This window comes from Mercenaria mercenaria, chromosome 10 (genome assembly GCF_021730395.1).
Source record: "Mercenaria mercenaria strain notata chromosome 10, MADL_Memer_1, whole genome shotgun sequence".
Classification (NCBI taxonomy): domain Eukaryota; kingdom Metazoa; phylum Mollusca; class Bivalvia; order Venerida; family Veneridae; genus Mercenaria; species Mercenaria mercenaria.
This window is the reverse complement of record NC_069370.1, coordinates 59283957-59301925: the sequence shown is the minus strand read 5'-3', so window position 1 is coordinate 59301925 and position 17969 is coordinate 59283957. Positions and strand designations below refer to the sequence as shown.

The following is a 17969-nucleotide window of genomic DNA, read 5'->3' as shown; positions in this document are numbered from 1 at the left end:
GATTTTTGACCTCCAAATGAGACCTTTTTGATTTTTGCATGTCGTCCACTTGAGGTAAACAATTGTTTTATGAAAATCTTCCAAGTGGCTTAGACAATATGGAGCTGAAATGAAATAAAGCTATTTTGCCTCTGACCTCAAAGTGTAACCTTTGACCTAGTGACCTGGGTTGTGTGCTCTCAGTCATCCTGATGCTAATTTTATAGAAAAAATCTTCCCAACGGTTAAGATGTACAGTGAACACAAATGTAAGCAATTAACCAAGTGTAACCTTGACATTTGATCTTGTGACCTTGGTTGTAAGCACTGTCTTGGTTACAGTAACAATGACTGCCAGTTTTATGGAAATTTTCTTAACGGTTTAAATACAGAGTGGACATGACGGAAGGACAGATGGACTAATGGATAGACAGACATGCCTGAATCTAATAAAGCCCCCATATACTGAGTTCATGTATCTGGGAGAATAATAAAATTATAGAATCCGTCACCACATGCCAAGTCTTCGCAGTAAACAAGTGAACGAAATTTCAATCAATTCCAAGAAACAGTTACTGAGAAATCAGATGTCGAAAAAAAAACTTCTGGCACAGAGGCAGTTGACCTAACAAACAATACTTACAGGTGCAGAGTCAAGATGTCCTGGTGGTGGTGGTGGCATACCCATCATGCCTGGGAACATGGGACCAGGAACTTGAGGCTGTGGCATATGATCTGAAGTTCCTGGCTGTCTGGGTGGGGCCATAGATGGAAGACTTGTTGAGTGGGAGGCTGTATGGGAACTGCGTGCACTCCTCAAATCCATACCACTATCACTCTGAAATAAAACAAGAGGACCATGATAGTCCTGAATCCCTCACCTCTTCCCACATGACCCAGTTTTGAGTATGACGTCATTTTTAGCTCACCTGTCACATAGTGACAAGGTGAGCTTTTGAGATCGCGCAGCGTCCGTCGTCCGTGCGTAAACTTCTGCTTGTGACCACTCTAGAGGTCACATTTTTCATGGGATCTTTATGGAAGTTGGTCAGAATGTTCAACTTGATGATATCTAGGTCAAGTTTGAAACTGCGTCACGTGCAGTCTAAAACTAGGTCATAGGTCTAAAAATAGAAAAATCTTGTGACCTCTCTAGAGGCCATATTTTTCAATGGATCTTCATGAAAATTGGTGAGAATGTTCTCCTTGATGATATCTAGGTCAAGTTCGAAACTGGGTCAACTGCAATCAAAAACTAGGTCAGTGGGTCAAATAATAGAAAATCCTTGTGACCTCTCTAGATGTCATATTTTTTTATGGGATCTGCATGAAAATTAGTTTGAATGTTCATCTTGATGATATCTATGTCAAGTTCGAAACTGGGTCACATCCGGTCCAAAACTAGGTCAGTAGGTCAAATAATAGAAAAACCTTGTGACCTCTCTAGAGGCCACACATTTCAAGGGATCTTTATGAAAGTTGGTCCGAATGTTTATCTTGATGATATATAGGTCAAGTTTGAAACTGGGTCAACTGCGATCAAAAACTAGGTCAGTAGGTCTTGAAATAGAAAAACATTGTGACCTCTCTAGAGGCCATACCTTTCAATGGATCTTCATGAAAATTGGTGAGAATGTTCATCTTGATGATATCTAAGTCAAGTTCAAAACTGGGTCACATGCCTTCAAAAACTATGTTGTTAGGTCAAATAATAGAGGTCACAAGGTTTTTCTATTCAAGACCTACTGACCTAGTTTTTGATTGAAGCTGACCCAGTTTCAAACTTGACCTATATATCATCAAGATAAACATTCAGACCAACTTTCATACAGATCCCATGAAAAATATGGCCTCTAGAGAGGTCACAACGTTTTTTCATTATTTGACCTACTGACCTACTTTTTGATGGCACGTGACCCACTTTCAAACTTAACCTAGATATCATCAAGATGAACATTCTGACCAACCTTTATGTAGATCCATTCACAAGTATTGCCTCTAGAGAGGTCACAAGGTTTTTCTTTGATTTGACCTGGTGACCTAGTTTTTGATCCTACATAACCCAGATTCAAACTGGACCTTGAGATCATCAAGATGAACATTCTGATTAAGTTTCATAAAGTCATAAGTGTGGCCTCTACAGTGTTAATAAGTTTTTCCTTTAATCTGACCTGGTGACCTAGTTTTTGACCCAAGATGACCCAATATCAAAATCGTCCAAGATTTTATTGAGGGTAAACATTCTGACCAAATTTCATTAAGATTGGGCAAAAAATGTGACCTCTAGAGTGTTAACAAGCTTTTCCTTTGATTTGACCTGGTGACCTAGTTTTTGACCTCAGATGACCCAATATCAAACTCGTCCAAGATTTTATTGAGGGTAACATTCTGACCAAGCTTCATTAAGATTGGCTCAAAACTGTGACCTCTAGAGTGTTAACAGTCAAAATGTTGACGACAACAACAACGACGACTGACACAGGGTGATCAAGGTGAGCTAAATAGCACTTTCTACACAAAGAGAAACTAAACAAAATAGATTTTTAAATTTTTCACTGCAGTTGTCTCTACACATCAGAACTGAAATTAAACAAGAGGGTCATGATGACCCTGGATGGCTCAGCAGAGTAATATGAGCTACATGTTTCAAATGTCAAACTGATGAGTTTTAGAAATTTTTTGGAAGATTTTCTGATGTACAATCAAGTAACCCCTGGGGCAGGGCCAAGTTTACCCCGGGGGTCATGAATGGAACAAAGTTTGTAGAAGTCTACTAGGCAATGTAACATATCAAATATCTAAGATCTAGGCCTTCTTGTTTATTTTTAGCAAATTTATGAAGATTTCACTATATACAATCAAGTAACCCCTGGGGCTGGGTGAATTTGACCCTGGGGGGTCCAGATTTGAATTTTTTTTGTAGAAGTCTACTAGGCAAATATCTAAGATCTAGGCCTTCTGGTTTATTTTTAGAACATTTTTGAAGATTTTCCTATGTAAAATCAAGTGACCCCATGGGGCGGGGTCAATTTGACCCCGGGCTCATGATTTGAATTTTTTTGTAGAAGTCTACTAGGCAATGCTACACGTCAAATATCTAAGATCTAGGCCTTCTGGTTTATTTTTTGAAAATTTTTGAAGGTTTTCCTATGTAAAATCAAGAGAACCCTGGGACGGGGTCAATTTTGACCCCGGGGGTCATGATTTGAACAGATTTTGTAGAGGTCCACTAGGCAATGCTACACGTCAAATATCTAAGCTGTAGGCCTTCTGGTTTATTTTTAGAAAATTTTTGAAGATTTTCCTATGTAAAATCAAGTGACTCCTGGGACGGGGTCAATTTTGATAGGGGGGTCATGATTTGAACAAATTTTGTAGAGGTCCACTAGGCAATGCTACATGTCAAATATCTAAGCTGTAGGCCTTCTGGTTTATTTTTAGAAAACTTTTGAAGATTTTCCTATGTAAAATCAAGTGACCTCTGTAGAGGTCCTCTAGGCAATGCTACATGTCAAATATCTAAGCTCTAGGCTTCTGGTTTTTGAGAAGAAGATTTTTTAAGATTTTCCTATGTAAAATAAAGTGACCTCTAGGGCAGGGTCAATTTTGATCCCGGGGTCATGATTTGAACAAAATTGGTAGAGGTCCACTAGGCAATGCTTTACACCAAATATCTAAGCTCTAGGCTTCTGGTTTTTGGGAAGAAGATTTTTAAAGTTTTTCCTTTCTGTTGCCATGGCAACCAGAGTTCTGCATGGAATTCAATTCTTTGAAAAATTTTTAAAGAAGACCATCAATGGAACATCCCTGTGAAGTTTCATCAAAATTGGCCTGTTGGTTTAGGAGGAGATGTTGTTTGAAGGAAAGTGTGGACTGACGCCGGATGGACGGAGGCCGGACGGTGAGCAATCGAAATAGCTCACCCCGAGCACTTTGTGCTCTGGTGAGCTAAAAAGGGTACTTGATACATTACAGCTGAAATAAATAATATAACAAGAGCGCCATGAAGGCCCTGTATCGCTCACCAGACCTATTGACCTAAAGATCATTAAGATTAACATTCTGACCAAGTTTCATTAAGATATGGTCATAAATGTGGCCTCTAAGGTGTAAACTAGCTTTTCTTTTGATCTGACCTGGTGACTAAGTTTTTGACCCGATGTGACCCAGATTTAAACTGGGCCTTGAAATCATCAAGATTACCATTCTGACCAAGTTTCATGAAGATACAGTCATAAATGTGGCCTCTACAGTGTTAACAAGCTTTTCCTTTGATTTGACTTGGTGACCTAGTTTTTGACACCACCTGACCCAGATTTGAACATGACCAATAGATCATCAAGATTAAACTTCTGACCAAGTTTCATTAAGATATGTGATGCACCATGAAATTTTGGGTCCAAATTCGGCATTACATCATTTGAGAAAACATCGATTAAAGTTACGTCACAAAAAATGGTGGACTTTACCACGTGTTTGCGGCAATTAATGCATTTTTGTTTCCAATAATACTCTACCTTGCCACAAAAAATAAATGAAGTGACATAAACATTTCTGTGTTTCGCAATTCCATTTCTTTAAATAAATTATTGATAATTTATCGCCCTTTGAATTGACATGCTATTTGTAAACATAGTAGGTCGTGGAGAAAATGAATCTACCAAAAACAGATATCTGATAATTTATTTCAATGAAATAAAGAATGACAGCTAGCTAATTTCCAGGTAAGTAAGTATTTAAGCGATATGTAGGGTTTAAAAATATTATTTGAGTTCATATCTTCTGTTTTGTCCAGTATCTTTTCCAAAATAGCTCGGATATTGTACGTATTTGACACTAATGACAGTTTGGAGGTAGCGTAATTGTCACTATGTTCTAGACTATATTTTAACTAAATCTGCCATGAAGTAAACTTTTTTAAACAGTTTTGACTCTTACTAGAACAGTAGAGTAAGTTAAGCAAGACAAACTGAAAAGTAGATTCTATGAAAGAAGACTGTGACTCTGGTGCCACACAAAAACACAACAGTCTGAGTCACAGTGTTTAGTTACATAATTTAAAGTCCTGATCATTTTCTATAGCCATACTATGAAAGCGACTGATCAGGAACAGTTGAAGCACATCTATTGTCAGCTTAAATCACTTATTTCTTACTTGTAATATCAAATCAGACCATACATAAAACTTCTACAAGGCATAAATATTGTTTTTACTTGGAATGAGACAGTTTTTCCAAAGCTTTTCATATTAAATTTGCATGTACAGTTCGCTTTGCCATGATTTCTGGATTCCTCACCATTTTGTACTGTTCCTGGCAAGTTACTCACAACCACTTGTAAAAATGAATAAACTTTAGATACATTTTGTTTTGAAAGTCTTGCCAGGGATTCAAACCTATTACTCTTTTGATAGAAGTCTTTGTGCTCTATGTATTGAGCTAACTGCCCAGGCCAATTTTATCTTACATTTCAGCCTTTTTCAGTATTTGTTTCATTTTACAGATCAAGCACTGAGGAACTTTTGGCTTGATGCAATGACATTAAGCAGTTAAGGGATTTCGCGGAAGGTGTATAGATACACCACAAGCTGGATTTTTGGGGGTTTGTAATTTTCTTCATAGTATTACATTTTTTACAGTTACTGTACAGTTATTCTAAGAAAGATAAAGGCATATTAAAGTAACATCAACACAAATGATCTCATTGTTTTATAATATTTTAAGAGAAATGATTTTAATCATAGACCAATTCAATAAATATGTATAGCATATTAAGAAGTGATAAGTATTAATATACATGTATAATTATTAAATCATGAGGAAGAATTGACCTCATGTCCGATATTGCATAAAATCGATATCAGTGGAGACAACAGCTATATGGTATTGGTAACAGGCGACCGGTATTGCGATATCGATATTTATTGCCTGCGGGTATTGTCACCTGGATGTTTATTTCAATATCAAGAGAAGATTTTCCATTAGATAATTAAAGAAGCTTATTGAAACTATGGAGAAGAGATTTTTCATTACAAACTAGAGATGCTTTTGAGAAAAGCGCATGTCTCCCACAACTGCCTAATCATCTAAATAGTAAGTCAGTCTTTATATACTGTTTACTTAATCCACATGTGCATGCGCTTTCTTGACACCAAAAGGACGCCTATACTACTAGTAGTACATATAGGTGCCGGTTTAGGGGTAAAACTGCGCAAGAAATCCGAGTGATTTTGGTAAATCAAGGGCCATAATTCCGAAGTGCCTAAGCCAATTTGGCTAGTTATTGAACTTGGCCGAGCACTTATTGGCAGACACATTTCGTTGAAGTTTGGTGAAGATCGGATGAGAAATGTTCGATTTAGAGTGCGGATAAGCTTTGTGACAGACAGACACACACACACAGACTGGAGTAAATCAATATGTCTCCCACACCACTGTGTGGTGGGAGACATAATAAAACACGTCATTTTTACCAAAAGAACATTTAATATGTAATTTTCTGAATCATAGCATTATAAACATACTATTTTATAACAATTAAATTAAATTTTTATACTCAATATAACATATCTATAAGTAATAAAAACCATTTTTTCATATAAAAATCATATTTTCATACATATTCTTATATAACTTAAGTTGTAGGAAATCTAAAATAGGGCTTTGCTCTATTGCTCATTTTAACATAAAAAGCTGCATACTTTAGTAATAAAGTTACTGCAAGTCTGCAACTGTTCATATATCTAACAGATATATATTGCGTAAACTTTGACAAATATCATTGTTTAAAATTGACATTTTCTACCTATGAAACCTTATTGCAATATCAGTGCATACACATCTTGTGTATTTCTTGACTATTACTGTTTTGACATACCGGTAGACTGTTTCAGTAACTCGTACAGTTTTTCCTTTTTTCTAAGTTTTGTTTTAATACCCAATTCATCCAATTTCTGTTTGATATCATTTACTGACAATTCATTAGCATCACACATAGAAATGCTTCTTTAATGTCATATCTATTTTTAAGTTACAAAAATACATTTTTTTTTAACACAGGTGTAGGTTTTGAATTTTTTACTCTGAAATGTTTAAATATCGAACATATATCAATGCAGTAATTCTGAACATATTGGCAAAATAGAAAATTTAATGAATCGAAAATTATGGTATGTTTGTAAAATTGAAAGAAAAAAAAAAGATAGTGGCAATCAGCGTGGTACAGGTATTTTGCCGTATTCATGCAGACATTACTCATTTTAATATACTGTGTTAATTATTTTTACAGTATTTGTGTTTACATTAAGGATTACATGGTGTAATAGCCATATTTCATATCTTGCAATTGGATGGTAATATTTAAATTAAATATGGTCACTTTAAAGACTTTCAAAATTAAAAACTTTTCACCAAGAGATTTTTCAAATTTTTATCATTTTTTGGGGAGATAATCGGTATTGAAGTTAACATTGATGCCCATGGGAAATATATAATTTCTTTGATTATGAGAATCTGAACTTGAGTTTTGAGAAAATTTTGCAGTAGAAAGCTGCATTTTATGATTCTAATACGAATATAAAAAAGAAATCTAAAATTACCCATAGGGAAAAGGAGAAAATCATTTTTTCTAGTTTTAAGGGGAGGTAACACATGAAAAACTTATTAGGGGAGGTAATGTTAAGGAAATTTTTGAGAACTTCTGTCACTATATTACTTGTCAATATGCACCTTATTTCTATCGTTTGACATTTTTAAAGCTTACATTAACAAGTTGTATGTACGCTTTTGGTGAAATTGAGGCCTATTACACAATGTTATCCTTAAGTTTGATTGCATGGATTGTGTGTCTAGTTTGTCTGAATCTTAGCTAGCTTATGTATTCTTGAAAAGCTACTTTTTCTACTTGAAAACTGTAAGATTCTTGGTTGAGTTTATACTTATCATTCCTGCTTTCATTTAGCTTTTAACAAAAAGAATCTCTTAAGCTTAAAAATTATGCTTTACAGTCTTATATTCTGTAAACTTATACTAATCTTAAAATGAAATTCTAATGTTGTTGAATTTTTGTTTTGCAGTGATAAAATAATTTATGAATATGAAACCGAAGGAATTGATGTGTTCTACTATCATCGAGCTGAAATCATGCCTATAGAATAGAGCACATGGCACAACTACAGATATGAGCAAATAACTCCATATTGCACAAAAATAAGGTCATGTTTCCTGCCCTCAGGACTCGAAAAAGTTAAACATTCTGATTCACACTACAAAATTAATGTGTTTCAAGAAAAAGTAGAACTTAGTCAACTGTGAGAAATATTTGGTAAAAGTATTTTATAAATGTTTTGTTGCCATGACAGCTATGAAGTGGCTTGAGAAGCACAATCTTAATTGTTCTAACAATACAGATTTTAACTTAATAAATTTTCCAAAACTGCATGCATGAAATACTAAGACATGTCCTAGCATAACCTTTGGAGGAAACATTTTTACAAGCAAAACTGCCTTGCCAGTGTAGGAAGGATTTTTCAAAAAATGGCCATGACAGAAAACTACAATATTGCAGAAAATATTTGTTACTGGATAAATGTAATGTATTTTATTTCAAGAATTAATCATGTAAATCCATGTTTATAATTGTGTAAAAAAATTTTTTTACATGAACTTAGCAGAAAAAGCTAATTTTTGTTGCAAAATATAGTTGCCATGGTAACACAAATTTGACTTAAATTTAAATTTGTTTGATTATAATATATGTAGACAGCATGTTTCTTGTTTTCTGTATTCTGCTAATCAGACTATACTCTGCAAGAAAATATCTTTTATGTGTATTCATTGCTTCAGCATACATGTCATATGTCCCGGATTGTCCCGGAAATCACATACTCGTCCCGGTGTCCCGGACAGTGTTGAAATGTCCCGAAAAATTAAAAATACAGAAAACAAAAATAACCTATTTTGTCTATAAATTGTTGAATTTTACATTAATAAAACACAATAAACAGTCCCCGGTGTCACATTGTTTATTACTAATTATCCGATATCAGTTTCATGCCCTCGAGTGGGACACATGTTGATTAAGCCAGCTCCAATCAACACTTATATTGAACGCGCCCCGCGATGTTTTGATGACCCAGATTAATTTACAGTCAGCTATTTTGATGACCCTGATTATGAATTGACAGAATTATGCAATCAATAACAGTTTTATGATAATTTAATATTAGGAACAATAGCCGAAAATCCCGTTGTTTTTAGCACGTAGGCGGTGAAGCTACATGTAGCCTTTATGGAAGAAATGGCTGAAAACGGTCAATTAAACGATAATTATTTTAAAAGGTTGTAATCTTTTAAAATGTTGATTGATTGTCACACATATTCTAAATTAAAATTTTGACTACTGAATGCCTTTGCTGACCGATCCATGAAAATTGGACCCAACCCGAAATATTTTATATCGATTTTATCTACAAGATTTAATTTATTCCTTTAAGGATTCCATTTTATTAATGATTAGACAAACACTTAAGCTTTAAAATGATACCAAATAACCTGGATTCTAAATCTTGTAGTGACCAGGTTAATTCTTCATATGTAGTAAATCTCCCAATTCTGTTCACCTCGGGAATGCAACCAATTCACGTGCCGAACTATAGACGTGAATTACCGTCTTTACCTCCCTTAGAAAGCTAGACGACATTTGCAGCAAATTATTCCTAAGCGAGTAAACAATGTTTATCTCCAGAAACTGCATGTAATTTTATGATATTTATGCATGAAACAGACGAATACTAATGTCACGGTGTATGTCCCGGACCAAGGGTAAAAATCCCGGAAATTTTAACTCAGAATCCCGGAAATGTCCTGAAAACTTATGGCACGTATGGCTTCAGTAAAACATGTTACAACACAAATCTGCCTTAAAATGGCAGAGCTGTAATGCAGGAAGGCATATCAGGAAAATATGTAGTTCTCAAAGTCAAATTATATTACATGAAATGATGTTTGTTTTTTATACATGCTCATACTGCCCAATTTCAGAAAAGCTCGCTGAATGGGCGTTTACATCAAACGCTGGTAGTAAATGACGTAGGTGTCACTCTAGTTATCGGTGAGAGGTTAATTTGATCACGCTTGTAGTTTGCTCTGCCCTAAAGTATTTTTCAACTGATTGTTACGGGTTAGTTACAAAAGCAAAATATCACAGGTATTTATTTCAAGATAGCTCTGACTCAGCATAATAAATATATTCATGTGCAGCTTATACACTTAAATCTATGTAGATTATAGATTTGAACATTGATGTGTATACATGTATTTATATAACAACTCTCGACGAAATAAAATAAAAGTTTTGTCTCGAAGGTTTCATGTATTTATTTTAAATTGATGTACATGTATCTATTCTTCGTAAAATGTCCACGGATGTCGGTCATGGAAAATATCGCATACTTGATGTTGTTTTTACACATTGAACTATAAGTTTGCTTTCAGTTGTGAGAAAACAAACTCTGTAATAGATTATATTCATCCATTTATTTATTCAAAACTACATGCAGTATCTTGTCGAAATATAACTGGAAGTTTTGTCCCTAGACTCTTGAACGTCTAGTAATATCCAGTATTAATCAAAATAATTCGGCGTTCAGATTGTTTTATATTTGTGACAGGCAATCTATGCGTCAAACTTTGAAGTACCAAAATATTGGAGGATAAATCACAATACACAGTCATGTATAGTTATTGGTTTTATCATTTGTGCATATTAGCGTTTCAACATACAATGATACATAGGTTTAAATCACTAGAAAATTCGTAATGTTGGATATTCTTTGATAATTTTTACATAAATCAATGAGAAATTGAATCACCTTTTGATGCATGTAAGTTTTATTTAAATTTATGGCCAGTTCTTGAAATAATCGGCATTTAAACTTATAGCATGTAAAGCGTCAGCAGCAATGAAAATTTCATCGGAAATTGTTCAATTATTTTGGTCTTTTGAGTGTTTGACGCTAGTGGGGATATTGCCCATATGAAAAAAGTTTCTCAGTATTTCCTAGGATCGCTTCTAATCAGGTGGACTATACCTAGTATGTGTAGTGCCTTCTGTTTTAAAAGGCACACAGTTCTGTCGCAGCTTGTTGCAAATAATAGAACATTTGGCTCTTGTTACACAGAGAATGAAAATCTATGACCATGCACATGATTTTGTAATAAAAAGTTTATTGCACAGGTGCCACTCAATGCATTGCTATTTTAAATGAATATGCTTTCAGGTTACTACAATACAATAGCACTAAGTCTTAGTTTATACATAATTTATTTTTAGGTCGATTGTGAAGGAAGTTCTACAACTTATATTAATCACTCTCGACACCTCATTCCTGATGGAATCCATCGCCACGAGGGTATGAGAGAAGAGGCCAGTTTCTGCCCTTTTAATGCTGAGCGCCAAGCAAGGGAGCCACTGGTACCATTTTTCACGTCTTTGGTATGACGCGGCCGGGAATCGAACCCACGACCTCCCGCACTCGAAGCGGATGCTCTACCACTAGGCTATCGAGGCGGTTAAGTCTTGTTCAGTAAGTCGTTTCTTCTACACACGTGTATCGGACCACAACACACGCTGAGTGCGACCGGGTAAATCGCGTGCAGTCTTAGCATTTTTTATTTTAGACTGTTTCAAAAGTTGCTAAATGGTGCAGATAAACACGCAGCCAATTTTCATTAAACATATACGCATTTTCTTTCCTACACGGTATGAATTTATGTAACAATTGTTGGTTAAAAATACAAAGTGATGCGATCGTTATAACTATACGTCCACCTGAGTCTGATTACTACTTCCAGTCTTCCATTTCTACCAATATTTTCTCTCAAACTGTAGAATACCAAACAAAAGAATTAACATCGATAAGAAAAGATTCCATATGAAAAGATATACATTATTTCATAGAAATGTGTCAAATAATTACTGCATACTAAAGACATGTGGTATGCGATGTCATGAAAACTTTAGTCAAACAAAAAAAAGTAGCGATAAAAATAAGCTGTTAGACGAACCCGTTGACATAAATCAATTTGGGAGTTCTATGTCGACTTCAGTCTGGCATTACTGCAACTACGTACCCATGTGGTTTCTAGATTCTGAATTGTAGTAACTAACCATCCATCGTATGATCACCCTTGTAGTCGAGTGGTTAGTCGCTGACTTGAAATCACTGTAACCTGGGGGGGGGGGGGGGTTCGAGCCTTGCTACCGGCCATATCTCTTTGTGAGAATGCTTGGCAGATTATAACAGAGGACGGGGGTCTTGTACTTGTTCTTCCCAGGAGTGATGGTTAGGTAAACTGCCCACCCGACATACAGGAAGAACTGTTGTAAACGGACATTAAACCCAAGAAAAAAACAAGTGAATGAAGTATTGCCATGCAATACAAAGTCCCCTACTGGAAGGCACCTTATTGTTTCTACTGCAGTATAACATAATGAATTGATATATGTCAATGATGTATAAACAATATTGTACTATATATACAATATGTTATAACAAAACACTTGGATTAAAATTTGCATACATGAAAAACCTATAGTTGCTTTCATATGTATTTATTTTGGCCAATTATGAAAAAGATATCATATAAGTTATCTATAGTAACAACAAAGGGAAATCAATAAAAAAAAAAAAAAAAGAAAAAAAAAATCTATTAGAAAAAATATATTACAAGTCCACAAAAAACTCTTTACCAGGTAGAGATAGATCAAAATACATCTATAAATTCAATGTAACATGCATGTTGTACCACAGAAAAGTGGTCTTGATTTTTCCCTACGGTCAGTAATAAAAAGGTATCAATATAATCTATTTATAGTAACAACAAAGGGAGGTAATTCTTAAAAAAGGGTGCCTCATGGCAACGAACATCTGTGCCAAGTTACATCAAAATCTCTCCATGCATGGAGCAGAAATGCTCTGGACAAAGTCATTCTTAAATTTAACCTTTGACCTCTAAGTATGACCTTGACCTTAAACCGAGAGAGCTGGTCCTTGCGCACGACAATCCATCTCATAGTGGTGAACATTTGTGCCAAGTTTCATCAAAATCCCTCCATGCATGAAGAAGAAATGCTCCAGATATAGTCTTTTTTGTATCTAACCTTTGGCCTCTGTGACCTTGACCTTAGACTTAGGGCCCGGGTTTTGCGCATGACATGTTGTCTCATCCAGGGAAATATGGCAACTGAAATTGTGCCAACTGATATTTAAATCATGCCTTGCATGACAAAGTTATAGACCGAACAGGTAAAAAATCCTATTGACCTTTGATCTCAAAGTGTGACCTTGACCTTTAAGCCAGGGTTCTATGTGTTGCGCATGACATGTCATCTCATCATGGGGAACATTTGTGCCAAGTAATATTAAAATCCCTTCATGGATGGCAAAGTTATGGACCGGACAGGAAAAAAGCCATGTTGAAATTTGACCTCCAATTGTGACCTTGATCTTTGAGCTAGGGGTCTGGGTCTTGCGCAAGACACGTCGTCTCCTCATGGGGAACATTTGCGCCAAGTGATATTAAAATCCTTTAATGAATGACAGAGTTATGGACCGGACACGAAGCAGACCCTGTTCATGCCATGTTAATATTAGACTGCTAAGTGTGACCTTGACCTTTGAGCTAGGGGTCTGAAAGTTGGGCATGACACATCGTCTTATTATGAGGTACAGTTGTGCCAAGTAATATTAAAATCCCTTCATGGATGGGAGAGTTATGGACTGGACAGGAGAAAAGCTCTCTTGACATTTGACCTCCAATTGTGACCTTGACCTTTGAGCTAGGGGTCCGGATCTTACGCTTGACACGTTGTCTCCTCATGAGGAACATTTGTGCCAAGTGATATTAAAATCCCTTTATGAATGACAGAGTTATGGACCGGACACGAAGCAAACCCTGTTCATGCCATGCTAACATTCGACTGCTAAGTGTGACCTTGACCTTTGAGCTTGGGGTCTGAAAGTTGGGCATGACACATCGTCTTATTATGAAGTACATTTGTGCCAAGTAATATTAAAATCCCTTCATGGATGGGAGAGTTATAGACCGGACAGGAGAAAAGCCCTGTTGACCTTTGACCTCCAATTGTGACCTTGACCTTTGAGGTAGGGGTCCGGGTCTTGCGCACGACACATTGTCTCATCATGGGGAACATTTGTGCCAATTAATATTAAAATCCCTTCATGGATGACAGAGTTATGGACCGTACAAGAAATTGCGGACGGACGGACGGATGGAAGGACGGACGGAATGACAGAATGACAGAAAAGCGCATTCCTATAGTCCCCGAAACTGGTTTTCAACCAGTAGGGGACTAAAAATCCGTCGTGAGCAAGTTTCTTGGTTAGGAAACTTACTTAGTCATGAATCCCAAATCAAGTTTTAATTCCCTTTATATAAAGTTAAATGAAGGAGTCCAGCACTTATTTTTGTTTGGGGTTAACGTTGCATCGACACATTTATAGGTCATAATTATGGCGACTTTCCAGCTTTGATGGTGGAGGAAGACCCAAGGTGCTCCACCATGCATTATTTTGTCATGAGCGGACACCCGGGTAGAACCATCGACTTTCCGTACGTAAACCAGCTGGATGGCTTTCTCACACGAAGAATTCAACGCCCCAAGTGAGACTCAAACCCACTTCGATAAAGGGGATGTGATTTGAAGTTGGCGACCTTAACCACTCGACGAGTCTAGCACTCAAAGCGTTTGAAGCTACAGGACCGAAATTTGAATCGATGATTAGGTATAAATACATGTTCAATGTACGAAAAGAAATGACTCCAGTTGATTCAACCACATGTTTACTAGATTCTCAAACACATAAAACTTTATTACCTTTACAACTTCAGTTCCGTATATAAATCGTGCATTTATGTTTAAATCAAATATTGTATTTTCAACATGAAAAGTCCCTGACCTAACGACTTATATGCACCCCCTGATTAAATCTGCATTTTGTAGTGAGTGATTTTATCAATTTGTCACAAAAGGAATCAATTAAAGAAAACAAGAGGGCCATGATGGCCCTATATCGCTCATCTGTTATCATTGCACTTGAGGACAAGAAGGTCCTCAGAAAAAATATCTAAGTCCAAAGGACAGGAACAACAAAGGAAAGAAATTTAACCAAAAAGAAAAAAAAAATTCTTACAAGGTACAGATATGTCAAAATACACCTAAAAATTGTAGGTACCATCCATGTTGTACCACAGAAAAGTGGTCTCGGGTTTTCCCTACGGCCAATAATAAAAAAGTTACTAAAAATAAGCTATTTATAGTAAGGTAAAAGGGAAGTAATTAAAAAAAAATTATTGTAAGTGAACAAAAGAAGGATCTGCCAAATAAATCTGTTGATATAAATGAAATTTCAGATCAGTATCTTCATTAGTTACGGAGATATACCCATTTTAATTTGAAATAAAGGGAGGTAATTTGACATAAAATCAGTCCATACAGTTATCTACCCTGATTGGCTAAGTCCAACTAATGACAATAATGAAATTTCAAATAAGTCCTATAAGTACTTACTGATATAAATCCATTTTGATTACAATCAGGGGAGGTAATCAGATATAAAATAACTCTGGAACCTACGATTGGATCTGATTTGTCATGGAATCCAAGATTTATTGTTGTTGAAGATATTTTGGAAGTTTGTATCAAATAAAACCATAAAAGAAGTATCTATATGGCTGCAAAAGCCAAAATAGCCAATTTTGGACCTTTAAGGGGCCATAACTCTGGAACCTATAACGGAATCTGGCCAGTTCAAGAAAAGAACCAAGATCTTGTGGTAATACAAGTTGTGTGCAAGTTTGGTTAAAATCAAATCATAAATGAAGCTGCCATTGTGCAGACAAGGTCAAAACAGCTAATTTTGGTCCTTTCAGGGGCCATAACTCTGGAACCCATTAAGGGATCTGGCCGGTTTAGAAAAGGAATCGAGATCTTATGGTGACACAAGTTTTGTGCAAGTTTGATTAAATTCAAATCATAAATGAAGCTGCTATTGTGCAGACAAGGTCAAAATAGCTAATTCTGGCCCTTTCAGGGGTCGTAACTCTGGAACCCATAATGGAATTTCGCCAGTTGAAGAAAGGAACCAAGATCTTATGGTGATACAAGTTGTGTGCAAGTTTGGTTAAAATAAAATCATAAATGATATTTATAGCTGCTATTGTGCAGACAAGGTCAAAATAGCTAATTCTGGCCCTTTCAGGGGCCATAACTCTGGAACCCATAATGGGATCTGGCCAGTTCAAGAAAGGAACCGAGATCTTATGGTGATACAAGCTGTGTGCAAGTTTGGTTAAAATAAAATCATAAATAAAACCACTATCGTGCAGACAAGAAATTGTTGACGCACGGACGGACGCACTGACGACGGACGAAGGGTGATCACAAAAGCTCACCTTGTCACTATGTGATAGGTGAGCTAAAAATCATATGTGAAATAAACTGAGATAATGCGACGTTAATAAACGGCTATCAAATGGGACAGTCTTGTGCACATAATGTAAACAGGCCGAGTGGTTGATGTCTATTCTGTAAAAAATGTTTGACTTGAAACTGATTCTGAGACACGACTTAAAACTGCAATATCATCAGTTTTAAAGACCGTAAACACATTGCATGACTGACTTCAGTTTATGTGTTGTTTAGACAATTAATGGGAAAACCCCACAGAATTTTAAATGTACATAACTTGTCTCGCGTCTTGGGTGGAATTTATGTAAATGACTGTTACAAGATTAGCCACTCATGATAAGAAAATCGATATCAGTCAGTCACTCCATGTGTATGGTGCAAACACTGAATCGGTGCACTATTCTGAAACTGGCAGTAACTGACCATATTTGGTGTAAAACAAATACATATACTGAACAGTTGCTAAATGAATGTTCTGATTCATTCTGGAAAATTTACAAAAATACAACTATTTTAAGAAAATAGTGTATTGTTGCCATGGTAACATTAATTTGACTTCTAAATTATTTTGGATATGTAAACAACATCTTTCCTGTTTTAATATATGTAAGATCTATATTTGTTAATCTGTATTATGTTAGTGAATATATTTTCACACGTCATAATTGCATCAGCAAACCACTATGTTACCATACAAATCTTCCTTAAATGGCAAGAGTTGTAACTATCTTCTATCTATCTATCTTCCATAACCGCCGAACCCCTTGCGGGGACGTAGACATTTTGCGCGTCAAAATCATAAAGAGAAAGAATATAGTGATAAAAATTTAGAGTGGAAGAAACTAAAAAAGAACTTTGGTGAAATAAAAAGGTTAAAACTTGAGTTAGCAGGATAACTAGGGTGAGACATGATCAAGGCTGCAAACTGCGACACTGAACTGCTCTAGGGTATGGAGGTGGGCGACACTGGGGGGAAGTTGGTTCCAATGGTACACTGTTCTCGGAAAATAAGAAAACTTGTAATAGTCAGTGGTTGCAGTAATTAACTTATAACTTAGGGAATGGCCATAGCGGGCACATCGGGTCATTGGGGTAAGGTAATCTACGATTGGGATAGCAACCAGATCATGATGAATCTTATAGAATAGTGATAACCTAGAATCTATATATATATAACTGAGAGAGGTGTATCTGAAAATCATGAATTTCTCAAACAATATCGCATTAATTTGCATGGAATGATGTCTCTTACTTTTGAATAAGAAGCAGACAGCTTTCGATGTAAATATATGGAAAATCAATTCAAATATTCAAAAAATATTACAAAAAAAATTGACAAAAATGTTAGTATTTTTGTATGAAAATACCACATTGTTACCATGGTAATGTTAGTATTTTTGTAAGAAAATACCACATCATTGCCATGGTAATGATTCACTGATCAGTATAATTAAGTCTTCTGAAATTTTAGCAAACTCACAGTTGATAATAACAGTCTA

At 35.7% G+C, this 17969-nt stretch overlaps 1 protein-coding gene across 5 annotated transcripts in view; it reads right to left on the bottom strand.

The window, feature by feature from the left end:
- Positions 1–17969, bottom strand: part of LOC123561423 (basic salivary proline-rich protein 3-like) — a 244315-nt gene that overhangs the window by 127672 nt on the left and 98674 nt on the right. For all 5 annotated transcript variants that reach the window (XM_053553186.1, XM_053553185.1, XM_053553187.1 and 2 more), the window contains exon 5: positions 623–817. In XM_053553186.1, the coding sequence (XP_053409161.1) occupies positions 623–817 (195 nt within the window). The remainder of the gene's footprint in view (positions 1–622; positions 818–17969) is intronic.